This window comes from Salarias fasciatus, chromosome 6 (assembly GCF_902148845.1).
Source record: "Salarias fasciatus chromosome 6, fSalaFa1.1, whole genome shotgun sequence".
Lineage (NCBI taxonomy): Eukaryota > Metazoa > Chordata > Actinopteri > Blenniiformes > Blenniidae > Salarias > Salarias fasciatus.
This window is the reverse complement of record NC_043750.1, coordinates 35608476-35635919: the sequence shown is the minus strand read 5'-3', so window position 1 is coordinate 35635919 and position 27444 is coordinate 35608476. Positions and strand designations below refer to the sequence as shown.

The following is a 27444-nucleotide window of genomic DNA, read 5'->3' as shown; positions in this document are numbered from 1 at the left end:
CCCCCCCAGCGCCGCTGCCCTGTGTGTCCCAGCTGAAAGGCAGCAGCTACAGCGCCGTCCAGCAGCAGGGATACTCTGCATCCATCTTCCTGCGGCGCAAAGAGAAGCTGGAACGGGTGAGCCACTCCTCCTCTTCCACATTTCAGCAACTGTAGATACTTTTTTAATGAGATAAAGGATTGCCTTCAACTGATAATGCATTTGTTTTATTTGCAAATTTCAATAATGGATGTGAAAACAAACCCTGAGCTGAATGCAAAATGCCCCTTTATATTAAAAAACTAATACGCAGGAGGATTGTAAAACTTGTCAGATGAAATGATGCATCAGCCGCCGTATAGTTCGCTGTAAATCCAGACGAGACGTTTGTTTGAGCCTCATTCACTCTGCGTGCCTGTGGTGCACTGGAGCCCAGGTCTCTCCACTCCAATGAAAATTGATTACTACTTTCTTCACTGCTGCAACACACCCAGTAAACACCCATAAAACACACACACACACACACACACACACACACACACACACACACACACACACACACACACACACACAAATCATGCACCTCAAAGGATCCCACAGGTTTTACACATCACTGTGACTGAGACTTTTTCTTTCTCACATAAGACATCTGAGAGAACAGACACTGAAATATGTTCAGATGTATCTTCATGCTGATAAACTGCCTTCCACACAAAGCTTATTTCTTGACCTGACTCACATTACGCGAACATTCACACAAGAGATAAGCCAGACAGGGCTGAAAAGATTAACTATTCTATTCATTATTCAAATAACAGCAGAATTATAATCAAGGTCTTGGAAATTGACTTGTTCACAGTTCGAGCATTTTTTTTTTTTAATATTCTGTGAAATTGTATTAGATTTATCTGATAGAAACTGGCTGAATGGCATCAGGCGGTTGGAAACTCTTACAGGCATTTTCATCATTTTCTGGCAGAAAGAAATCCTCTCTTTAAGTCTATTTGTCACATTAATCACACAGAGCGTTGGCTCTGAGAGCATTTTGAGGACAAGTACAATAACTTACAGAATACGTTTTGCTGTCCGTGCCCAGAGAATTTTCTCATTTCTGAATTGTGCAGCATGTTATGGCAGATTTTAATCAAGGAAAATATAAAAAAAAAACAAGGTAAATGTGAACAATACTTTGCATGAATCCATCCATTTTCTATAAAGGTTGGCTGCCTGACTCCCAGCTGACTGAGGTTTCCTCTCTGTCTAAAGACAAACGGAGAAGTCCACACTCACACCTATAGTCACTAATTAGCCTCAAATGCGTCTTTTTGGATTTAAGGAAACCTCGGGGAGATTATGTGAACTTTGCACCAAAAAGCCTCCAAGCTTGAACTCAGTCTGGAGGTTCTCTCACTGTGAGGCGATAGTCCCAACCACTACCCCACTGTGTCGCCCTCCCTCGATGAGAATACAAAAGAAAATGTATAAAAATCAAATGCTGAAGATGAGTTTATGCTTTCATAAATCTGACCCGTTTAAAAGCCATTGACTCGGTGAATCATTTGCTCTCTTCCCTCTTGTAGAAAGTGAGTTTAAAATCAATATCTAATCTTCCCAGACAGGATTCAGGTCGGCTCTGATTAGGTCCTCTGCAATCACCGAGTGTCTTTAATCATTCAAACAAAGCACACATGATTTCATTTTTCTGCACCGTGTTTATACCTGCTTCCGAGTGTGTCATTTTTCACTGCCTTCATTTCAGCATGAAGCTTCTCAAATATTAAAAAAAGTGATATGAGAACAGTGGTGAGAAAAAAAGGCTCACAGGATGAAAACCTTGTGTAAAGCAAGAGTGACAAACTGGGAAATTGATGAACTTTGCCTTTAGAAAAATCACGCTCTTTCAGAACCAAACCTCCCCTTGACGCTAAATTTAAAGAGAAGAGATTAAAAAAAACCCACAATTGATCAGTGAGATTTCTCTAATATTACAATGAAACATTTCTCACATATATTTTGATCAAAGTCTGAAATGCTGATAAGTTGCTGTTTGTTTTGAGGATTCTGTGTATTCAAAGTACATACCTAGAGCATGAGTTTAATGTCGAGAATTAATATTTCAGAGAACAAAACTACTGATAAGAAATAAGAAAGATTTCCTTGATGCTTTAAGAGCTGAAATATGAGATAAAATACCTTCAAGTCCTTTCTCTCACTGCACAAGTTCTCAGTTACCTTTTGTAAGTATTGGTATCAGTGACACCAGTTGTGGTTTTGCTTGCTGTGCAGTCAGAAAGGAGATCAGCAGTATGGCTCATCACCGCAGAAAATCCAATTATTATTCTTACAATAAAAAAGTTGCGATATCACCATGAGCTTTTATGCTCATCTTATATTCACCCACATCATGGGTTTGCTGATGCAGGTTTATTGTTTATGTGCATAACAGTGAGGTTTAGAACAATGGAGGCAGTAAATTGCTTCCTTGATGATCAGATAATGATGAGAGGCCGGAGTCAGTGTGACCTTTGACACCTGCAGCAGCAATGCTTCATTAAGGGCGACTTTCCAAGCAACCTTCTTGAACTCAACCCCTCCGAAAATTACCCAGTGATTTTCAGCCGCCTGTACGAACAGTTGCATCGCTGCAGCGACCGCGGCTGGTGAAATGTTTATGTCAACAGTTTGGCTTCATGACCGACTCTGACCGGCCGCAGAGGGGAGCTTCGTCATTCTGCTGCTCGGCTTCAAAACGTCCTACCTCTGGAGGTCATCTCTGCTCTTGATGATCTGAAAAAAGTACCATTGTGAACTTTACTATTTTGTCAAGAACGAGCTCAAAAACAACCCTGAAAGATCACCTGTGAAGATCTCTAAGTGTGTTTGGTCTGAATGGTGTGTGAGCGCTTTGCGTGGCAGCCGTCACTGCCAAAGTGTGAGTGGAAGTGTTAGATGTGACGATTTTAGGCTGCAAATGTATTTTCGTGAATGATTATTTGCCAGATATTGTGGTTCATTTAAAAGCAGCTTTTCCCTTCAGATGCGTCTGGGGAGAGCTTCAGTGAAAGCCTCCATCCGCAGCCTTCATGCATTTATCAGAGGTGCACATCTGAAAATGTGCATCAGAAAACATTCTTCAGTTATTTCCACTTCCATTATTACACTTTTTGTGGATCTTTCTTTAATCAGTATGTGCTTTTTAGAATATCATCATTTCATCTTTCTAATCCAGCAAGTGCTCAATGATAAAAAGAAGAAGAAACATTAGTTTAAAAAAAAAAAAAAAAAATCAATTTCTTTTTTTTGAGCTAGTGGCCTGGAGGCTTTGGAGAGGAGCGGGCCTTGTTCTGGGCTCTGGACAGGCTCTCAGTGATGGGACCAGACATCCTAACAGGATCATTTTTCACTGCTGGATCTGTATCTGCACGCCGTCCACAGCCGCCCCCCCCTGGCACCGGGCCCGGCCGTCCTCCTGTGCCGCTGCGCCCAGTCAGCTCTCACTCTGCACACGTCAGAAAGCGCCTGGTCCCGTGCACGCATGTGGACCTGCTGTTGAGCTTTGGCTGTGAAGGTGAAGCGGCCGCTCTGAGCTGTCCTTCACGGGGAGTCGGCGGGGCCGGGAGCGAAGGTCAGCATAATTTATGCAGAGCTAAATGGCAACAAAATGCCATGTTGAGTAATGTAATGTCATCCTGGAACGATAGTGTGGATGTTATGTCGGCCATAAATAATTTGGGTGTCATGAATAATGTGAATGGTGTGAAAAGTCTTGGTGAAATGCTCGAGTTTGCTGATGGTTCTGAGAAACTTTTGTCTTTGAACCAAGAAGTCTTGACTTTTTTCTTCATGTTGGATTTAGCAGTTTATACAGCTTCAGTCTGGATAACAGTAGAATAAAATCAGCAGAAAGTACAGATATTCATCCTCAAATATCAGGAGTAAAGTTTAAGGTCAATAGAAAAATAAATCACATCAGTGTAGATCTACTGATAATAAAACTCCGGTGCGGGGATGCATCATTCTTCCTCACTCGCCAAAGTTAAGTTTTTGTCTATTTTCTATTCTGTTTTATCCATCTCGGGGTGACAGTTTGAAGAGTTTGAAGCTGATCCGAGCTGATTGTGTGTGTAGTTTACACCCTTAACAGTCCATCAGTCCACCTTACGTCAAACAGCCACACTCAGACCCCTTTTACACCATGTTATCAGGTGAAAACTCAACACTTTTGTTGCATTTTTGGTGTTCATTTACACGACAACGGGGCTCGGCGTCACCGATACTGCAACTTTTTGTGAATCGTTCTCACGGTGGAACTACGCCAAAACGCAAAAACAATATGCATGAATCACAGTCTGGTCCAGATGTTTGCTTTTTTTTTTTTTTTTTTTTTTTTTTTTTTTTGTTACCTTGTACAGAGGTAAAGATAAAACAAAGCTCCATCTGAGTCCAACAGGGAAAGAAAATTTACACTGAAGTATTGGAAGTTGCATCACCAGTGACTGTATAGTTGTTCAAATATTTACAACCACAATTGTCTGGCATTACCAGCAGACTGATGGCTCGCCGTCACATCCACTGAAAGTCTGTGATCGCCGGAGAAACGGTCTGTGTGCCGCCGCGGCCTTCGTCCCTCTCTCTGTTTGTTTGACCCCTCGTGCACGGCCTTAGGAACATGCCGCTCTCCTGGGAAGTGACTCCAACGTGTTTTCTTTCCCTGTCAAAGGCAGCGTGACGTGCAGAGGGCAGCCGGGAAACCTGCTGCGATTCTGTTTGTCCACTGCCAACATGCAGCAACTCCTTAAAAAAAAACCTCTGCTAATTAAACCTGACGCTCTGCGTTCCTTTCAACAAACCATTTCAACAGGTATCCAAAAGGTGTCAGTGCCTTGCTCAAAGACGACAGAACCACCAACCTTTTGAAAGGCAGATCAGTTAAAGTTAAAGTGAGTTTTGTTGTCAGTTCTTCTGTACAGAAAGACAGAATCGAAATCACCAAATAAAAACTAGAGAATATAGAAAAATAAGAACAAAAATAAGAAAATAGAGAATATAAGCAAGAAAAACTGTAACAAATATAATAGAAGTTATAATAATGATATGTACATATAATGCACATATACAATATACCTCTGAATATAATAAAATATTCAGATTAAAACGTGGACCCTTCACTATAATGTCGCCTTTAGAAAGCTGTAAGACGCCACAGAGCTCAGGTAATCAGTGGATCTACGAGAAGAAAGTTATTCCACGTTTTAATCAGGGTTACATTGACATCTGGGCCAATCTTCTTGATAATATTTCCTAAAGGTCGTTGCAACTTTTTAACAAAAACTACAGATATAAGAGCTGATAACATGTCAATGAAGACATATTTGAATTTTTCTTAGCTGTACCGCCTCAGGAGTGAAGAGTTTCCCCGACCGGCCTCTCTTCCTCTGCATCCTCTGCTGGACTGGCAAACAGAGCAGCAGCTTGCCTGCAGTCAGCAGCATATGTTGTTTTCTGTGTTTGTCTGCGAGGGAGAGGTTGTTGTATTCGAGGACGGAGGAGAGTGTGTGTGCATATTTCATTTTTCTTCCCCCCCACCAATGTAACTCTGAGATTAGACAGAGGCACATGCAGTGGAAGAGAATAAATAAACGCAGTGGAAACTAGTGCATCACTGCAAAGCACATTCATCAAAATGATTTAAAATGCTCGAGGAAACACAGACAACTCTGCTGACTTACACATATGCCACAAGTTTAGCTTATTAATTAGAGCTTCAGAGCTGTTTCATTATTCTTATACAGTGTGTGTGTATGTGTGTGTGTGGAGGCTCGTTAGTGGTGAGTGTGTGTACACACCAGCAGCAGACGTATCTGACCTGCCGAGTCCAGAACAATTTGAGAGTTTTTGCTCCAGCTGTCACACACAGTAATTGCGTGTTTCAGCATGGGTCCGGTGTGAGCGGAGACCGGATGCTCGCTGCCAGATGAGTTCTGTTCTCCAGGCAGATAAAAGAGGGAGAAGCAGAGGAGGAGGGACGACTCCCAGCTCTGCATTGGCCGTTCCGAGGAGAGGGGCTGGTCTCTCTCCATCTCTCTCACCACCTCCAACAGAGGGAGCAGCACACACACCCTTTACACACACACACACTCACACAGTCTGAGGGAACCATGTCAGGACACAGTGGAGACCAGGAGCTGAGGTGCACACACACCGAACTCTGAGGACAGAAGAGGCAGCGGCAGGATGGAGACGGACACACACTCTGAAGGGTCTGGACGAGAGAGACGGGGGGAGATGTGTGTGTGAGTGAGCTGCTGCTGTTTCCCACCTGTCAGAGAAGTTAAAGGGGCGCAGCTCAGCTCCGATGGCAGGACCGGCGGCCCCACAGGAGCCTCTCAAGGTGAGGCTTCATTTCATTATCACATTCTCACGTTTATTCTCACAGTTAAAGGCTCATCAGAGTCTATTTAGTCCTTTAAAAATGAAAATGAGACATGTTTTAAACAATGCATACATTTTATTGTGATGTTACATTAATGCATACATTTTATCTTCATCAGGTATTCAGTCATTGAAATGTGTGAATTAAAAAATGAAGTTATTCACTTTATTGGTAGTAATGGTAATAAAAAAAAAAGTTGTTTTTTTTGCTTCATCACTTTTATGTAAATTGGAGATTTCCAACACAGAAATATGAACTAAAAACATTCTGCAGGAGCAAATTTCATAAAAGTTGAAAGCCTGTGTATGTGAACTCTCATGTGCAGAAATCTCAGCCGTCATTGTCTCATTCACATTTTTTGCTCAATAAGTGATTGTTTTACTATTTATCACAACTCTTGCACATTTTAGTTTGTTTCATAAACCATGATGTAAAATTTATGGTAATGGTAATGGTAATGGTAAATAAATGGCTGATATTTGTTGTTCAGACATGCTTTAGATTGGTCAGACTGTTGTCGAGTGAGTTTTTCCCTTCAGAAAACACCTGAAATCTAAGAAGAAATTACAATTTTCACCATCATAAAATGAAAAGTGTTAGTTTTCAGAAGGATGGACTAGTTATTGGTTGTTTTTGTTGTTGTTGTTGTTGTTGTTTAGATCAGTCAGTAAATGAGCCAGATCAGATTGTTTTTGCACATTTTGTGGTCTTTCATAGTGGAAGAGATGCTGGATCTCACTGCTTGTGTGGTAAATGTGTTCGACCTGTATCACGGAGCTTCAGTCTTGTCCACGTCCTCACAGGTCCAGCATGGTCCTTGGCTGTGCTCACTGTAATGAAGAGCCGGTGGTCTCAGAGGAGTGTGAGCGGCACCAGGCTGGCACCAGCCTTTCAGCCTCATTGCCTGAGACAGACAGTGTGGAGAGGAGTCAGGGACTCGGTCAACAAACACCCACAGCTTTCACAGGACTTTGTGCTGAACCGTGCTTTTTTTTAATAAAAACTAGCAGCTGGGAGTCATCTCTCCAACCAAACCCATCAGCAGGACGCGATTTACCTGACTGATCAACGACTACAAAAGAGAATACGTAATGTGATGTTGACAGCTCGCAAACCGACAAAGCCAAACAGCGCGGGGGGAACGAGATGGTGAAAATCTGCAGCCGTAAGCAGAGCAGAAGTGCCTGAATGCACTTTTAAAACTGTGGAAATCAAGACTCCTCTGGCCGGATGAGGGCTGCAGTATTATCACCTCTGACCGCAGCGACAGCCATATTGGAAAAACCTCTGTTTACCATAAACTCCACACAAATGCCTCAATATTGCTTATCATGAATGAAGCAGTGGCTCGGAGCTCATAAAATCCCTCTTCCACCAGGGATTACTTGGACAACAGTGCGAGTGTCATATAGCATAAACCAGACTTCTACAGTGTTTTTTATAGCCGAGCTTTACTGTGTATCAATTTGTCTCGAGCTCCAGACTGTTCCACTTCGCTTCTCCTCCGCTCTCTGGAATAAAATAAGATTTTTTAAGTTGGGGGGGCGTTCTTGCTTCAGTGCTTTGAGTCTTGCAGCGTTGTGGTTGTCAGATCAAGAGAATTCACCGTCGAATGAAGACATAGCAGTTGTATTGATCATGAATCCTAACCTCTAATCGATGTTATTGACTGGGGACATTAGCATTTAAGAGCTGACAGATTCCTTTTTGCGCACCACTCAAAACCAACAGTGGCACTGGCTCCACTGCTCGTTGTTGATCTGCAGTGTAACGTGTTGAACTCCTCCAGACCCAGCAGAAGTGCATCGCCGTCTTCGCCCTCCTCTGCTGCTTCGCCGTGCTGGTGGCGCTCATCTTCTCATCGGTGGACATCTGGGGGGACGATGAGGACGGAATCACAGAGGAAAACTGCAGCAGTGACTGCCAGTAAGCTGTTGAGCAAGTGGGATTTAACAGCATAAAAACAAGCAATAATCATGTTGCTGCTGTTTGGAGGACAGTGTGGCCCTCATGGTTCAGCGTCACTCGGCTCAATCCAAACTGATAAGCTCTTTTTTACATAAGTATCAAAGGAAAATACTGGTAAACAAGTTTTCACTTGATTTCAGGGCCGTGCTCGTGGAGAACATCCCAGACAAGCTCTCTCTCCCCCTGGACGGCCGGCCCCAGCTTCCCCTCTCTGCTGGCTTCCACGCACTGCTGGACCGGGCCAAACACTCCGTGGAGGTGGTCTCACCTGTGTGGGACCTAAACTCCTGGGACCTGGAAATAATCCCCAACACTGCCAAACAGGTACGGAATCATCTGGCAGAGCAGGAGCCGAGCGCACGCCCCACCAGCTCCGCGAGAGAAACAATTATTTCCACGCAAATCTTTTAATGAGCTCAGTCCTGCTGAGATGTAAGTGTTGGCCTTTTCAGAGACATTAAGAGACGCTGTTCTCTTCCTCAGGGTCAGCTTTTGTTCCAGAGGCTGCTCGGCCTGAAGTCTCGCGGGGTTAAACTGAAGATTGCCAGCAGCCTGACAAACTCTGCTGAACTGAAGGACTTGGCAGCACACAGTGAGCGGCCTGTCATACTTTTATTCTATGAAAGCAATTTATTTTGTCACTGTAGCAAACAAGTGAAATTGGCATTTCCACGCATCAGCAGTCTGGACACGTTTATAATGGGAAATGGAGACTCTGCTGTACTCTAAGTGTTGTGTTTTATGCCAGAACCGAAGCATACACATGTCTACTTTCTTATTTGCAAAACTGTCCAATCAAGGTAAAACAAAACTCATTAGCATTTTAACACCAGATTTCTACAATTTTCTTCATGCTTCTTTGCTCATCCAGAAGCAGACATCCACTTCGTCAACATGTCGGTTTTCACCAGAGGAGGGCTGCACTCCTCATTCTGGATCGTGGATCGGAAGCACATTTACATCGGCAGCGCTGACATGGACTGGAGGTCACTCTCCAAGGTAACGCCAGACATCAACAGCAGAGTTAAAACCCCGGGATAAATGAGCTCCAGCAGTCAGCTGAGGTCAAGTCTGCTCTTGCTTTTCCCTCTCTTAGAAAAAAAAAAAAAAAAAAGAAGTTGGAACCTGCACAAATTTAATTAAACGATAACCTTTGCACCCCGCGGAGAGCTGGGGAATCACAGAGCGAGGATGAGCTCCTCTGTACTCTTCTGTTCACTTACTTCAGAGCAGCTCCTCACACACACCGGGGATGATTTAAGATTGCTGTCCGAGGCGGTTCGCAAAGACGAGTAGCATTTCACTTTTTATTTAACATGTAATTCACAATACAGGGGGAGCATTAGCATCCTGTAAGTGGAAGTGATTACCTGGCACTTTCAGGCTGGAGGTGGAACCACGGGAAGGAGCCAGAGGGCACAGAGAGATGGGCGCATGCATGAACATGTGTGTGTCCATACGTGTGGATATATTACCGGAGGAAATGACTGATCGGCACAAGAGTTTGATATGTCTGAAATTTCACTCTCCGCTGTAACACAATATAAAGCTCTGTGTTTTTCCTTCTGGGCCACGCACACACACATTTCTGCAGTGTGGTTAATGACCAGGAGTATATTTAGAACTGCTTTCTCTTGCTCTCTCTACATTTCTAGTTGTGCATGGATAGCAGTTTGCTTTATTCATCCCAAAATACGACTGAAATACAAAATGCTAGTTATATTCTGGCTGCATGGTGGTGTGGGGGCTAACACTCTTCGTTCACTGAAAACATCATTGGTTCAACTTGTTTGGGGAGAAGTTTGGTTTAGGGAAATAGGGAAATAGTTATGGATAATTTAACTGTCAGTGTGAAGAAAAGGGATGAAAGTTCTTTAGACGTAACTTTTAAAGTTATCGTAGAAAATTAGTAGTTAGGGTAAGCCTTCCAGAAATGAATGTAAGTCAGTGTTTTGTCCCCATAAGACATACATGTGTCCTGTAGCAGAGCCAGAGTGGGGGCAAGGGGGCAGTCGCCCCAGGGCCCACAAGGTCACAGGGCCCCGTTTCATGTGATGTGTTCACATTTAATCAGAAATAAATTATTTTAATAAAACCTGCAGTGCGAGAAGGTATACGCATATGAGTGTGGGCTCCAATTTGCCAATTCTTACATTACGACTGTCCATGAATGCATCAGAGCTGTAAGCCAGCGCTGATTGGCTGTGCGGCATTAAGCTTTAAACAGTATGCTAAACACTATGCTAGCCGCTAGCGGTACTACCCAAAACCTAACATCGGAGCCACTGGTGAGTCAGTGAAACCTTCAGAAATATTATCTTTATCAGAATGCTGTGGTCTTAAACACCTGACTATTTGAATGTGCCTTGTGTTGCTCTCAACTATAAGAGACCACCAAGTCTATTTTTTCTAATGTATGTGAATTCCAAAAGATATAGATAGCTGTGTCTATATCTATCTGAATAGATTGTGTAATTTTAGACCAGCTGTGTTCATTTTATATTAAAGCTGTATCAAAGATGGTACAGATTTAGCCTGTGAGTTTTTGTCTGAGCTTTCAGCACCATGGACAGAGGGCGCTCTGAGATTGACCCCTAGCTCTCAGGCTGCATTTGTGTGTGTGTGTGTGTGTGTGTGTGTGTGTGTGTGTGTGTGTGTGTGTGTGTTCTCGTATTTCTATCCTTGTTGGGGCCAAATGTCCCCACAAGGATAGCAAAACGTGGAACGACGTGCCTTGTGGGGACCTTTTTCCGGTCCTAAGTAGGAGAAACAGTGTTTTCTTGACCATGTTGTTACTGAAAAAAGTAAAAGTGCAAAAACATTTCTTTAGGGTTAGGCTTTGTTTTAGTGTGGGTTAGGGTTAGGGTAAGGGTCAGGGTTAGGGGCTAGACATGAATGGGAGTCAATGGACGGTCCCCACGAGGATAGAAATACGAGACTGTGCGTGTGTGTGTGTGTGTGTGTGTGTGTGTGTGTGTGTGTGTGTGTTTTTATTCTGCTTTCTGAGGCATATAGGTTTGCTTGGCTCAATAAAAGTGAGCATTAGTGTGTTGTTTGATGGTAGCATGAGGGATTGTTTGAATGGTAAAATTACTATCATAAGGGCCCATCGAGAATGCTCCGCCCCCTCTGTACTGAGACCCACGCTCCGCCTCTGCATGTCTCTATATCTGTGCGTCTATGTGTGTGTGTGTGTGTGTGTGTGTGTGTGTGATTATCTGTCTGTGTCTCTGTGTTGTGACGTCCTGGAGATTGGTTTGTTTGTTTGTTTCTTTCATTTTTATAATATACTGAAGAGTGACTACTTCACACGATCAATGACATAATTTAGAATTGATGACAGTTGTGTTGGAACCACCGAGGGTATCATCAGCTCAGCACTGTAACTCAATGTAGTGTCTGCTGTCCCTTTAAAGTTAATGTTAGCTTGTGAAAACAATAACAAGATGTCAAACTGTTTTTATCGCTTGGTTTAATCACAGCAGGGTCAAAGGAGAAAAATGACACCAACAGTTAAGACTGAAACTTTTCTGCTGCATCGCCTCTTCGTCACGGTGCCTCTCTCCCTCTCTCTCTCTCTCCATCGCTCCCTCAGAGGAAAGAACTGGGCCTGGTGGTGTACAACTGCAGCTGTCTGGCTCTGGACCTCCACAGAGTCTTCTCCTTTTACTGGCAGCTGCACGAGAGGGACTACATCCCCTCCATCTGGTCGAAGAGAGTTACAGCCCTCTACGGGAGGAACAGCGCCCTGGAGCTGCAGCTCAACGCCACCCCGGCCTTGGCTTATGTGTCTGTGAGGACCGCCGCCATTATCCTACAGGATTTAATGCATGTTGACGCATAAATCAGCAGTGCACAAAGTGTCAAACTCCACAAGATCAGGAAATGCAGAAGCTGGGGTTTATGTGTGCGTGATAAATATTTTACAGGTTTATATTTCACTTGGGGCTTCACAGCTTCCGGGAGGAGACGGGGAATGTCTTTATAAAAATTTCATCACTAACTAATAACAGACACACAGACACAGGAGGTGATTAATCATGTTAATATCCTGCCGAGGAGCATGTTGAGTCTGAACATCTCAGTACCTCTGCCTAATTTGACAGTAATGAATCTTGTAACCCTCAAAGCGACAAGCTGCTTATCAGGTGTATTGAGCAGATTCATCATCCTGGAGGAGCTAATGGAGCCGTGCTGCTGCTCCAATCTGCTCCCATCCTCTCTGGAAATCTGCCATTTTGGTTTTCCTTTTCCCAAACTAAGCACTGCTGAACTGAAGCTGAATCGTGTGTCGTCTGTCTGCAGACCTCTCCAGAACTCTTCTGCGCCAAAGACCGCACCCGAGACGTGGACGCCATCTCTCAAGTCATCCAGAGTGCAAAGAAATTCATCTTCATATCCGTGACCGACTACCTCCCTCTGGTGCAGCGGAGCTTCAGGGGAAGCTCCGTCACCAGGTGTGTGGAGGACGCGCCGCGTCCACGTCTCATTTCTTCTGTCTTATTTATGAGCATTTATGGGATCGTGTGTCTACGTATATGTCGGATCCAGTGGGAAATAAAACCTCGCTATAGTGCAAAGTCATTGCTCCAAAAAGGAAAAAGCAGCTCGTCAATTGACCATAACATTATGATCACCTGCTTTTTCCTCTCTCTGCTTCTTTAGAGGAAAAGTCTGAATTTCAAATTGGTTGTTGTGTTTCTCCAATAATTTCTCAATCCTCTCTTGCTTTGAAGCAGGGAGCGTTACGCTGTGGAAACAGGACACTTCATGAAAATTCTAATCAATCAAAGCAACATCTACACAGCCAAACCTGCTCAAATCCACGAGCTGGTCCATTTTTCCTCCTCTAACGCGTCCATTTTGAAGATACAGTAGTCACTGGCTAATAGATCCCAATGCTAAACAAGGTCAGATGTTTCTCTGGCTGACTGGTGCATTTCCTTGTTTCGGCCTCTTAATAACTGAATGTCAGTCCAGCTGTTTCCTCTGATGACTATCAGGTACTGGTCTCCGCTGGACGAGGCGATCAGAGAGGCCGTGGTGCTCAGAGGAATCAGAGTCCGCCTGCTCATCAGCTCCTGGAGGAAGACTCATCCTCTCACCTTCAGCTTCGTCAACTCCCTCAAGTCGCTGTGTGTGCAGCTCCTCAACTGCTCCATGGAGGTGGTGAGTGAACGATGGAGGGGCTCTGCTGGGAGCTTGTTTCGAGTAACAGTCCTCACCCTGTTTCTGCTGAAATGCCCTCACAGAGGTTTTTCAGTCACAAGGAGCAGAGAGACGACGGCCAGCTGGGACTCAACCACAACAAGTACATGGTGACCGACAGCGCTGCTTACATCGGTGTGTAAAGAGGGATTTCTGAACATTAGAGGCCTGTTTTTTGGAGGGGGGGGGTTTTTTCACAAATATTTCATAATTTTACAGTTATTATGAAATAGACTTTGGATTTCTAATGGAATTACGTATTGGTTTTTTATTGTGCCATGAAAACTCCTTAAAAGGGCCAAAATACCAGGAATTTCAAATAATTCATCCCAAAGCATGAGTACAAGACAATATCCCAGACTGTGAACAAATGACGCTTGTGCCATTTATATCCAAATAAATCTCTTGAAGATGCATAAAAAGACACAAAATTCATAATTTCTAACATTAAAAAATCCCTATAATCATTAACTTCTAACTGAATTTCTGTGAAATATTGGCAACACATTAATAAGTACCACTGTACTGCACTTTAAAGTTAATATTTGCTAAATTAACAAATTAAAAAAATTCTTAAAAGATGTCTGTCTGGAAAGAGGCATTTAGATCACTATATTCATTTTTCTTTTTTATATTTTCAGGTAAATGCATCAATCAGATGTCAGAAATATCATGTCCTCATTTATGCAGCTAAGATGCATCTCAAAGTACTTAATTATGGAAAACGGACCTTGGTTTTATATTTTAACAATAAAAGATACGACACAAGACACCTTGAGTTTCAGTAGCTGAGATCAGCACTGTTTAGTTAAACTACTTTTCTTAGATTCTCTGTTTCTGTTGGCCTCCCTGTCCACAGGAAACCACGACTGGGTGGGAAGTGACTTTGCGTACAATGCAGGAGTCGGGCTGGTGGTCCGGATGAAGGACGGTCCCGAAGAGCGCGGGGAGACCATCCTGCAGCAGCTCAGGGCTGCGTTCGAACGCGACTGGGGATCCCGCTACGCCAAGACTCTCCCAGGAAGCAAAGAGCAGCAGGGAAAATACAGAAACTTCCAGCATCTGAAGCATCATGCAGACACCAAGGAGGAAAACAAGTGGAACAACCCTTTAAATATATAAGCACAGTATAACCTATAAAGCCTTGTAAGCCTGAATACTTCCTATTTACTCAAATGAGAATGTTGACCAACGAATTAAACTTTCTCTAAATAGATTCAGCTTTAATTTACAGACCAAGTTCAGCTTTGACAATGATAGCTTCTACCTGATTACCTACTGACTGTTATTTAAGCATGCACTGCTGCATGGAAACTGAAAGCAATATTCAAATACAAACTATATACTTGAAGTAGCAATATGAATATTACACAAAACTCTGTGCCCTGTATGTCAACTCTGCATATAAACTCACCAAGACAGTTTACATTCGGTACTTTATGATAATGCACTCTTTTTTATTTACATACTTATTATATTTTGTAATTGCAATGCTTTTGAGATTATGTAGCGTTTTGTCATTTTAAAGCTACTATATACTGCCTGCAGTTGTAACCACGTCCGTTTGTGGAATGGCACGCACAGACTTATGCAGTAGTTTGGTCATTTCATGCGTTTATCATTGCACTGAAATTTTTCGTCTGTCTTTATAAAGTGTCTTTTTTTTCCTACACTGTTGTTGTGTTTGCTTCATTTACATGAGTACCAGTACTAAACAAGGTCAGATGTTTCTCCAAAACAGAGATTTTAATAGCTGCGGCCCATTGCATGCTTAATTTACCTCGTTTTACATAATTCAATTAGAGTCGACTACTGAACCTCGACATTATTCAAGTTTTCCTTTTGTCCGGATCACTAACAAGCCGCAGCTTCTGAAGTGATGAAACTAACTGCAGACAAGAAGAAAGAACTTTAATCCTTATTAAAAATCATGTTGTTAAAGGCAACTTTTAAAGACTCACTTTCGCACTTCAGGCAGAGTTTTCCTCTTATGACTTCAAAACTTGAACATTATGTAATTTTGATATGATTATTTCTGCTGTTAAAGTGTGAGATCAACAGAATTTACATGTTTAAGAATGTTTTAGCCTAAAATAACCTTCAGTTTGTTAAAATCTGTGGCTACAAAAAGTTGTTTGTACACAGAGCTCAGAGTGCAAAGGTGAAAACCTGGGCTGACATGCTTTTTTCTCTTTGTAGTTTGCATGTTCTCCCTTTCAAAACACATGTGCTCATCAATGTACCATTCTCATTTATTCAGAAAATTAACTTTTGTTCATATTTCTAGAGAAATGTGTCGATTAGGCTCAGAGGAAAGTGGAGAAATACAAATTGACAATATTTGGATTTTCTGGATAAGAAACAGTGTTAATTGACAATATGAGATTTAGAGGGAGGGCTTCACGCAGTCAGATGTCTTAACGTGCACTCCAATAAAGACAAAATGGTCAAACATGAGTGTCAAGTAACAGAAATTGTCTTCATGAGAAGAAAATAAAATAACCTCTTTCACATCATGAAAGTGTCACATCTATGTTGATAGTCCTGATTTAAAGCCCCACATCTGCTCCCATCTATGATGGTTTTATATGTTTTTGTAGCCATTTCACCGGTCAATCATAGTCAGTACTGGCTCTGTCACACACTCACAAACTTCCTTGCTGGTATAAATAAAGTTGAAAAATGTACGCATAGTTTAGTTAGCAGCTCCTGAGTGTCTTCACACATGAGCATTAGGAAAGATAATCCAACAACAAAAACAGCTCACACGAGACCCATCTTTTCCTGTTTAAAGCTCCTCCTGCCGAAGTCTTTTCAAGAGACGCTGTACCGCCAGTTAACCTGAAATGCATGTGATCAGATTAGAATGAAGCAGAGGGAACCAACTCCACACACAAAAGGCCTTCAAGCCAAACACAGACTCAAATCATTCATAATCTTGCTGTGAGACAAGAGCGCTAACCACTACTCCACTGCACCCCTGCATCACGTTTATTTCTCAAATCTGATTTTTCATCTTTAACGCCACTCAATGAATCAATCTTTGTTTTTAGTTCGACAGGTTTAGACATGATGATGATGATAAAGCATTGTGGGCGAAAAAATTAAATAACAAGAAATAAATGTATAAAATAGGATATTGTTGTGAAACACCTTAAACTTATGATCAATTATATCTGAAATAATGGTTAAAATGGTCAATTTAATAAAACAATTAAAGTATGTTTTAATATGCAAATGGAACAAGATATTGATTAAATCATGTACACATAATCTATAAATTTATTTATACACATATCTAGAAATTTTAAGCTTTGCCACATTTTTTACTTCCTCCACATCCAAAAATTAACAACACATGTACAGTAACTTATTGATCTTGAAATGAAAATCATTAAAACTTATGCTGAAATAATCATTAGTGGGACTCTGGTGCTCTTACAAGATTTGACCACACGGTGGTGCTGTTGTATGTTAACCGTAGGTCTCAGCACTCTCAGTGGAGCAGAGGCCCTGAAGTTAAATACATAAAGCATATTACAGCTGGAAGTATGGAGGTGGAGGGTTAACCGACTGAATAAACCACACGCAAACTTTTCATATTCATCTGTACACCTTTGGAAGTCACCTGCATACTTTAAATGTTTATTTTATTACAATAATGCCAATAATGTAACTTATTACTGTGAGTTTATTGTTGTTTTCAACATCAGTTTAATTTTGTATTGCTATTAATTCATGTTAAGCTGCTTTAAATAGTTTAATATTGATTTTTAAACATTTGTTTTGTGACATTTTTTTTTTTGCTTTTTCTCTGTAATAAAATCATATTTGTTTTAATGTGTAAAATACATTTTTCTGGGTTTTACGTTTATTGTATTTTGTCATTTAATTATCTTTATGTATGTATGAATGAAGTTTGAATAGTGTATTAATAATAATATTAATATTAATCTGTGTGTGTGTGTGTGTGTGTGTGTGTGTGTGTGTGTGTGTGTGTGTGTGTGTGTTGGGGGGATGATTATGATTATGAGGAGGTTGGGGCTCTGTCTCCATAGCAACAGATTAAATGTAGCAATATTCCACACTGCTCCGGTTTTTGTTTTCAAGACAACAAATCAAACCGGAAGAAGCATTTTTATTCGATCCACGAGATCTCGATAGTTCATAACTTTTTCACGTTTTTGTTTATTTATAGACCATCAGTCTCGCGGAGGAGGAGGAGCGGGGGGAGCAGGAGGAGGAGGAGGAGGAGGAGGAGGAGGAGGAGGAGGGGTTGACGGCAGATCCTTTGCAGCAGAGGACCGGGGAGGATGTGTGTGTGCGGGGTGTTGCGGGACAAACTGCGGATCTGTTTCAGCAGCGACTTTGCGACGGATTGGATGAGTTTGGCGGCAGAGAGGCAGCAGACGACCTAAATCACACTGCAGGGACTGAAGTCTGGAAGGGACGACTGGAGCACATGTAAATCCCTCCGGAACAGGAATGCAGTCCAGCAGCCTCCTTCTGATCCACTCTGCTCGGATGTCCCGCACAGACTAACACACACACACACACACACACACACACACAGACACTCACACACACCCCGGAGAGCATGGAAAGTGGAGTGTTTCTGCCCTGTGTGGATCAGTTCATGCTGAGTCCTCTCGTCACCTGGGTGAGTAATGCAGCACAGAGACATCTCCTCACATGATGAGCCTCCGATCTCTCACCCCCACCTTTTCCATCCAGGTGAAGACATTCGTCCCAGGTGATGGGGGAGCCCACTTGGATTTCTCTGAATTGCTGGATGGAGTCTTTTTGATTGACATCATGACTCAGATGTAAGTCACTTTACGCCTGTTTTGCTTGTTTCCAGCGCAGGTTGTGAGTTTTTGTCCAAATGGATGTTTAGATTCTCCTCAGGTGTTGAAGGAGCTGCTCCAGACTGCTGTCACTCAGCTCTGATAAAGCATGGTCGTGTGTGGATGTGAAGTCAGCGTGGTGCATGATGTGTGTGTGTGTGTGTGTGTGTGTGTGTTCTGATACAGTATCAAGCATCGGCTAACATTCTCATCCAGCCTCTAACAGTACCGGCTTTGTCAGCCTGCAGTGATAAAGAGGATCTTTGTCGTCTGCAGCACACTTTAAATAGAGCTTCCTCATTTCTTACAGGTTAGGGTTTCTCCAAAATGCCATGATTAACATAACTGTCCAGTCTGTATTGAGAGGCCTTAGTTTGAAGGAAAAGAGCATACAGATCTACAAAAAACATGAAGAGCATCATAAATACTGTCAAATGCTACTTAAGAGATTATGATTCAGTTGCCTTCTGTCACGTGGGGGATGCCTTCATCCTCAACAAACACTGTGTGATGTTATGTGTGTGTTTCAACCTCATTTCAGAACAGAGTGATGCTTTTAGACACTGATGGCAAAGTCTGAACTAAAACTCAAGATGTGGGAAGAAGATGGGGAAAAAAAAAAAACTGCTGACCCAGTGAGCGGGTGGATAATGCTGTCTAGCCACCCCAAGTCCAGCGTGTCCATTCATCCCGCTGATCCCCGGGGTCACAATAACCAGCTCCAAACGCAAAACAAAGCAGCGCCGGAGGGAGGGGAAGAGGCGGGATAATCTCCTGGATTGGGAGACCCTCTGGGATTAGGGCCTGGTGTTTAGAGCCACAGAGACACAGATGGGAACAACATGCAGGGAAAAAGCAACTCCGACTCTTTCCCATCCAGGAAGTCCAGCTTTCTTTTCACCAAGGTGTTGAACACATAACTGTTAGCTGTCAGCAGTTCTTTGTGTATCGGGTTCCCCATCTTGGTGAAATCTGACTTGCTTGAGAGCTACAGGGTCCAGCAGATAAAACTTTAACGGGGCAATCCTTCACTACAGCTGGCTGAAGCTGGCAGCCCAAGAATCCAGCTCAGGCATTTCTTTAGAGTGAAAAGCCCAGTGCCGTCCAACGTTTGGCTCAGAAAGTCTCCGCTCTGGTGGCTGAAAGGAATGATTTCACCCAGGAAGTTAGAGATGAATGGAGACTCGGTGGATGTGTTCATGTTGATCCTCCAGCTTGCAGCTTCCTCTAACTCTCCATCAGCAAGTGAAAATCCCCTTTCTGCTGTGTCCTGTACAGAAACCCTTCAGCTGCACCGCAGAGTGCAAACAAAGTGAGCCGAGATCCCAGTCAGAGGATCCACAACTTGAACTTTCTCATTCAGCAAATCAAGATCTATTACTTGGTAAGTTTGAAATGTTTCCTCTGTAGTGTCGTGCATGTTTTAAGCTTTCGGTCTGCCGCTGCAGGTTGCATGAGCTTTAGTTTCAATCCCAGTGTACAATTTATCCACATATATTCTGCAGTTTGCACTGACCTGCTGTGGTGAGCCTGCAATGCGCAGCAGCTGGAAGAAAAAAAAAACACTGCTAGACATGGTTCCAATCTGTGTCAGTATCACATTATTATTATATATTTTGGATTTTCCCTCTCTAATTCAGCTGCAAATCATGCACACACATACACATACACACATATTATATCACTTGTATCAGATGAACTAGTTCTTGTTGAGATTCGTGGCCTAAATATCAGCCATGTCAACATGTGTGTAATCAGCACAGGAGCGAGGTTAGAGCAGCGGCAGAGCCACGGGAGCTTTGGACTGACACACACAGTCACGTGATTCACACACACACACACACACACACACCAGCACTGCAAAAGTCTTTGATTTTCTCCCTGTTTCTGGGGAATTTTAGATTTCATGTGTACTGTAACGTTCTGCAGTGAGAAGACAGCGTTTGTTATTTAAAGGTGCTGTAGGCAGGATTTTGTTAGTCAATGCTAATTTTTCCGTGTTTTCTTTGGATTAAATGTTAGAGTATCCATTGATAATCCTTTAGGAGTGTAGCATAATTGCACTACCGCGAGGGCGCAGCGTTTCCATCTGTCTCTGTTCTGAGCTGGAAAGGAATCTCGACAGCTCCAGGTATCTTTGACCAATCAGAAGAGCCCCTGAGGCTCTAACCGTGATTGGTCGAGGGGCATTCGTCACACGTTCTTGTGGGAGGGGCTTAACTTGCGTAAGGGCGTGATGTCAGAGAAAACAGGACAGGATTGGCTGCGCTGGGTTTCAAATCGCCATCTTAGATGGGTCAAATCGGCGGAGATGCCGAATCCTGCTTTTGATAAATGAATTTATTCTACAGCAGCAGGACCTCTGGACAGTGGTCCATCTCTTCCTACTTTACTGGAATCAAACACTTTATTCAGTTATCAATCAGTCATTGTTTCTTTCCAACGGGGAGTTCCTGCTTTAAACAGCTCTCAGTTAAATAATAGAAACAGTGGAATTAATTGCTGTTACTGCAGCCAAATTGAGATCAAACTTTATACCCATGTTACAGGATGTTTACACGATCCAAACTAACTGAGATGATCAGAAAGTGAAATTTTCATCAGGCATAGGAGCAAGAAATTACAAACACATTACTGTGATTAATTTTGAGGTACATTCATGTTTTTTATTTATATTTGAGCACAATTTACAGCATGTGTGCTACTTTTAAAGCCATATGCTGCTACTAAATACACTGAAGTTTGAATACAATAATAAACAGTTTGATTGGAATGCTTGTCTTCAACAAGTGCACCCATTAATAGAATATATCAGTAGGAGTGGATGCATGTGGGTGTATGGATGTTTGTAGTATTTTTTCACCAATAATACTTTAATTAAAAGGACATTTTGAGTCACCGATTAGCCTCGAATGAAAAACTCCACACAGAAACAATGAGGCTGCCAACTTTCAATGCCTGAGCAGCACAAGTACCAACTGCCACAACACCCATTGTAATCAGTGTCATAGATGTACATAGAAGAAATCCTTCCAGCAGAAGTGAAAACATTACTAAGAGAAAAATGAAGCGAGCATCAATTGCAGCTTCTGGAAAACATGAGCGGCGGGACATCTGCTGGAGATTCACTCGTTAGATTGGAACAGATTCCTCACAATTTGTCAAAAACTATTTGAACAAATTCAACAACAGGACTGTATTTCTTCAAAACAGCTGATGATGCTGAGTCATGTTTTTAAATGATGAGAAGAAGACGTGTAACTTCTGTCAGTTTTTAATCATCCATTCACAAACAACTTCACACTTGTAGCCTAAAACGCGGCTGCACTGCACAGTTTTGGAGGATTTCTCCCCTCCGCCGGGGAAACTGGCTCCGTCTGCCACCCTTTCAGAGCCCTGCTCTATTTGTTGGCCGTGTTTCTATACATGCGTGGAGGCAGGTGCTATGTGCTGTCCATACTTACGCCTCCGAGCCATTCAAACCCTTTGGCTCGACTCCAGGAAGTGTTTCATTCTGTATCTTTTTTTTTTTGTAATTTCCTCTTCCCGTCTCGTCCCTTTTCCGTTTCTCTTTTCTTGTTTGCAGGATAATCTGAGACAGTTAATCATCACTCCTTTGCCAAATGTGCTGCTGCTTGGCAGGACTCCGTACTGTGGTGAGCTCTTCCAAAACTATCTTGAGTAGTCCTCATCTCTCCTCAAAGTCAGAAAAACTCTGATCGACCCGTTTGCTGATGCTCAGTAAAAAAAACAAAACAAAACTAACTTATCTGTTATATGTAATGATGCTACAGTATTGTAGTTACTGCAAAACATTAAAGAGTGTAAAAATCAAGTGTATTTTGTCTTCATTAGTGTTTCCTAAAGCTGCAATAGGTTCAGTATTTCTGTTCCAGGATCGTTCTAATTCAATTGCACACTATCAGGCTGATAACCACACTGGCTTTTGATGGCGAGCGATGACCCAAATCCACCCTTTGCTGATCAAATCCACACCAGCAGACTTCAGGGAGGTTTTATCCTTTTTCGTTCTCCACAGAGCAAAGTCTGGATGAACTGAAGAAGCTTCTGTTGTTACTGCTGGGATGTGCAGTCCAGGTAAATACTGACACCCCATTCATATGTCAGTACACGGCAGTCTGTTGGAGGAAGTTTGATTAAATGTAAATATATTTTTTTCTGTCTTTTCAGTGTGAGAAAAAAGAAGAATACATTGAGAGAATCCAGACGCTTGACTTTGATACAAAAGCTGCCATAGCCGCACACATTCAGGAGGTATTTGACATTTTCTGTTCCTTGAAAATCAAAGTAAATCCAGGTTAGTTTTGGTTCTGCTGAGCCGATGTTTCCCTGTTCCGTCCCATGTTGATCAGCTGACCCACAGTCAGGAGAACGTGCTGGATCTCCAGTGGCTGGAGTCCAGCGAGGTGCATCCAGATGAGGTGGAGGCCGTGGCCAGAAACATGGCCGCTCACCTCCGACACCTGCTGGACCAGAGAGACGCTCATCTGGAGGTACAGATGACACCCAGCATGAAAACATGAAAATAAAAAAAGAATTAAATTTCATATCCAACCAACCGGCTGTTTTCCTCTGTGTGCAGACGATAGCAGAGCTGATGCAGGAGAAGGAAGGCGTCGTCAGCTCGCTCAGCAGCCCCTCCAGTCCACAGTCCGCCAGCTACTCTCCCAGCATGCCTCAGCAGCAGGTCGGCACGCAGCAACACTTGGCAGTGGAGCTGGCTGACTCCAAAGCAAAAATAAGAAGACTGAGACAAGAGCTGTAAGTAACCGATATCTGGAGAAAACATCAGCAGCACGCAAGAAGGCATCAGTGTTTCCCTTTAGTGATATAAGAATAATACATTTTATTTATAAACACCTTTCAGGATACCCAAAGTCACTGTACATGATAAAAATGTCAAAAATGCACTTGAAAACAACCAGAAATTGGATTCCATTAAATAATTTTATACTGAACAATAAATGTATGACATATGTTTTTATTAGAAAATAGCCTGAGATTAAAATATCCAAATGTATTTGTCCGAATTAGGGTGACTGGGTGTAATCACAGCTGAGAAAGTTCAAAAAGCAGGCTGAATTTTGGGTGGACAACCACACAAAAATCACACTTTACTGTGACACATTAACTCTAATTCATTAAATCTTCTTTGGGCTGTGGAGGAAATCTGAGGTATCAAGATAACTGAGCTTCACTGTGCGAAGCGATAGCGTTTGACCTGAACAACACAGCAGAAATAAGAGGTTGGGTTCAGTTCAAGTTGTTTTTTATCCCTTATTTAACCATGTAAAGATCTAATTGAAGTCTCAATCTCTTTTCAAGAAAGATCTGACAGAATGGAACCAATCTGCTGTTAGGAATCATCTGCACAGGCTCCATTTTCATTCTTAACAATAAATTGTTAAAGTCACTGTGTGGTGAAATGTGCCTACATCAGAATAGAGCACCATCGTCTGAATGAAATTATTTTTTCTTTCTCAAATGTACATTATGTTTGCTGCATCATAGCAAATATTTACAGAGTTTTAGACTACAAGAATGTAAAAAGTGATTTTGTGACAGATTTCTGTCTGAGAGGGTTTTTTTCACAGTAAATGATTGTCGGTTAAAACACTGTAGAGTTTCTATTCACTCTGGTCTCTGGAAAAGAGGTGGCTGTTTCCCCTCTGGAGAGAGTGAATGAGCGGCAGAGGCAGAGCGAGGGGATACTACAGGATAAGAGATGCCCCGGGGAGTTTGGCCCATATTACTGCCTGCTTGGCAGGTCCCATGGCTGTGCACCACCACTGACCCACATTTCATGCATTTTTACCAATACCGCACACACACACTCACACACACACACAGACACACGCACTCTGGTCTGATCAAGGTTTCCGCTCCGTCTCATTACCTGAAGTATTGTCCTTGCCTGAAAGTTTCAAGGTCTACCAGACACAATGTTCCACAAAGTCATTTGAAATGTGGTGACGCTAACCTCCGTGCCCGCTCGTCTGACCCCAGAGAGGAGAAGAGCGAACAGATGCTGGACTGCAGACACGAGCTGGACAACATGCAGGCGGAGCTGAAGAGGATCCAGCAGGAGGTTCGAACTCAGTTAAGACACGGAGTAGCGGTCACCTCTTGACCTCGCTGCAGCTCACGCAGATTAATAGACTTCTGCTCAAACCTCGGACATGGACTTATTAGACACGACTAAAGCTCTGCTGGATTTGTCTGAACGGGGGATCTCAGTTTGTAGAATGTGTTTAAGCCTTGTGGCGTCGATGGCTGCAGCCGCTTGCATGGTGCACAGCTTTCCTGTAACCACATGGCGGTTAGAGTTAAAGTTTTAGTTCTTTTAAAATTTTGCAGAGCTACTTTAGATTTGGGAAAATAACTCCCACCATCTCTTTCGTTTGGGATGTTTTAATAATCTGCACATAGCTGTATTATTGTGATGTTACTGTAATGACTGTTTGAGTCGGATTTTTGTTGCACACATGTTGTTTCTTTACTATTTGAATTAATCAATCCGTCTGAAAGTGAATTATTGGTGCTCCTTCAAGTGGATGCAGCGATGGCAGTCGTGCTTGTAGAACTTAGAACATACCTGAAAAGCACTCTTAAATGAAATGTATCCAGCAGTTTCTGGAGGGATGTTTGTGACTGCCTAACTAAAGTTATTTCATATATTTTACGTCAACCGTTGAAAAATGTCTGTCTCTGCAGCAGCATCATGCCTAATAACCACTCATCGGTTGAGTTATATCATGGATTTATCAAAGCATTTTGGATTTAACTGGATTAAAAAACCTGAAAAAGAAGACTGACTCAAGCTGTATGACCGACGTGCTCAGTAGAACGCCACAAACCTGCAGAGTTCCTAAATTAGGCAGGAATTCTTGAAGATTTCTGTTCAAACATTGCAGATCTGTACTTTAGTGGTCTGTGTCTGCACTGTCGCCAGAACTCGCAGCTACTGGTGGACGCCCGAGCGGCTCGTACGTATCGGGATGAGCTGGACGCCCTGAGAGAGAGGGCCATCAAGGCGGACAAGCTGGAGAGCGAAGTGGGGCGTTACAGGGAGCAGCTGCACAAGATGGAGTTCTACAAGGCCAAAGTGGAGGTGGAGGCGCCGTTCTCACTGCTTCAGAGACACTCTTTCATGCAACAAACACATTTAAATGAATATCAAGTAATAATGTGCTGATGCAGTTAGAGCATATACAAAAACAGATGTGTATTTACAATTTGCATTAAACAGAATATCAGATTAAAAAATGTAAAAGTGTGTTTTTTTTATGCCTCAGGAGCTGAAGGAAGACAACAGGGTACTTCAAGAGACCAAAGAGGTGTTGGAGGACCAGCTGGAAGGCTGGAGGGCTCGATCAGATAAAGTCCACCAGCTGGAGAAACACAGTCTGCTGCTGAAAGCCCAGGTTCACGATATGGAGCAGGTCAGACCCGCACAGAGACGCCTCCGTCAGACATGACAGCAGCCAGAGGGTCTGAAGCTCCCGTTAAAACATGAAGAAACAGTGTGAGGATTTCTGTGTTTCAGGAGAGGGAGTCAGACCGGAGGCGCATCGAGGAGCTGCAGGAGGAGAACCTGAGCTTGTGTTTAGCCCAGAGGAGGAGCATGGAGGAGTCCCAACATCTGGGCTGGGAGCTCGAGCAGCTCGCCAAAACCTCAGAAACCTCACAGGGTAGGCGCTGACGTGAAGTGACTGCGGGTGAATGTTAATGAGTGTAAGGAGGGCAGATAAAGAGGAGACACTTTGAAATGTAAATGGTGCATGCAGGATCGCCGCCATCTCCGAGATGCTTATCTACTTGAAAGACCCACAAACTGGCGTTATAAAGATAGCCTCTCTTTTAATGTTTGCTGCAGCTCTGTGGGACCAGGATTGTGTTAGAAGTGGCTTGTAGGTGTAAACAGGATATAAACATACTGAAAGTTAAAGTTTTCATCAGAAAACTGTTTGTTTCGATCTGTTGAATTGGTATTTTTGGTCTCACTGGTTGAAAACGTCGTTGTGTTTCTGTCTGAAGACCAACAGACTCTGAGTGAGGAGGTCGGCGAGAGGACGCGGAGTCATCTGCTGAAGCTGGAGAAGGAGAACCAAAGCCTCCTGAGGACCATAGAGATGCTCAGAGCTGCGACTCTGAGCCACAACCCGCAGACCAAACACAGCCACCGGCCGGTGGGCAGCGCCAAAAACCGTACCTCAGCAGCAGACGAGTCCACGCCGCTGCAGACCTCGAGCTCGGATGTGGGAAAGTTACCTCCCGTCGGTACAGCAGCTCAGCAGATGCTGAATGGAGATTCAAACTTCAACCAGCTGGACGGAGTCCAGAGTGAGATCCTCCTCACGGACAATCCAGACTTTCACATCCAGGAGAAAGGACAGCTCGAGGACGGAGGCAGCGGGGATCACTTCAAAGAGATGATCTCTGATATGGAGCTCTTGGAAAACCATCACAATCGGCTCCATTGTTTTGTTGAGTCGCGTGACCACTCCCCTGGCTCCCAGCACGGCAGTCCCGGCCACGGCAGCATCTTCACGGGTCTGCCAACGCGCCCGTCTTATGCCAGCAAGCACACACAGCGGCTGGAGGCCAAGTGCAGGGCCCTGGACACGGTCAACCAGCATCTACAGACCTCCCTGGACAACACTGGTAGCTTCTGAAAACCAAAGTAAATCGTCAATGCAGAGCACTGCCCTAAACCAGTTGTTCAGATCAGTTGTTCTGTCCTCCTGTGTCTGTTCAGAGCGGAAGGTTCACCGTCTGGAGGCCGAGGTTCAGGAGCTGGAAGCAGAGAACCAAAGTCTGCAGGCCACCTTGGAGGAACTCCGGATCTCCGCCAGACGCCTGGAGCAGCTGGAGATGGAGAAGCAGAGCCTGGAGCATGAAACCACCGCTCTGGAGAGAGACAAGAGGCAGCTGGAGAAGGAGAACCGACGACTCCGCCAGCAGGTAGGCCGCCTTCTCCTGGTGTCC

The 27444-nt window shown here is 43.3% G+C and overlaps 2 protein-coding genes across 2 annotated transcripts in view; both read left to right on the top strand.

The window, feature by feature from the left end:
* Positions 1-5772: 5772 nt before the first annotated feature.
* Positions 5773-27444, top strand: part of LOC115389858 (girdin-like) — a 28249-nt gene continuing 6577 nt past the window's right edge. The window contains exons 1-15 of the mRNA XM_030093426.1: positions 5773-5784; positions 17901-18248; positions 18323-18414; positions 19714-19819; positions 22022-22091; positions 22475-22533; positions 22627-22710; positions 22809-22949; positions 23039-23217; positions 24463-24544; positions 25409-25567; positions 25752-25898; positions 26003-26147; positions 26494-27120; positions 27215-27420. Coding sequence (XP_029949286.1) covers positions 18186-18248; positions 18323-18414; positions 19714-19819; positions 22022-22091; positions 22475-22533; positions 22627-22710; positions 22809-22949; positions 23039-23217; positions 24463-24544; positions 25409-25567; positions 25752-25898; positions 26003-26147; positions 26494-27120; positions 27215-27420 — 2160 coding nt within the window. The 5' untranslated portion in view covers positions 5773-5784; positions 17901-18185. The remainder of the gene's footprint in view (positions 5785-17900; positions 18249-18322; positions 18415-19713; positions 19820-22021; positions 22092-22474; positions 22534-22626; positions 22711-22808; positions 22950-23038; positions 23218-24462; positions 24545-25408; positions 25568-25751; positions 25899-26002; positions 26148-26493; positions 27121-27214; positions 27421-27444) is intronic.
* pld5 (phospholipase D family member 5) lies at positions 6335-15224 on the top strand. The gene is made up of 10 exons (XM_030093762.1): positions 6335-6370; positions 8202-8338; positions 8521-8704; positions 8864-8972; positions 9252-9379; positions 11976-12173; positions 12686-12837; positions 13384-13549; positions 13633-13723; positions 14448-15224. Exons 1-10 carry the CDS (start codon positions 6335-6337, stop codon positions 14708-14710), a joined length of 1464 nt encoding a protein of 487 aa, XP_029949622.1. The 3' UTR covers positions 14711-15224.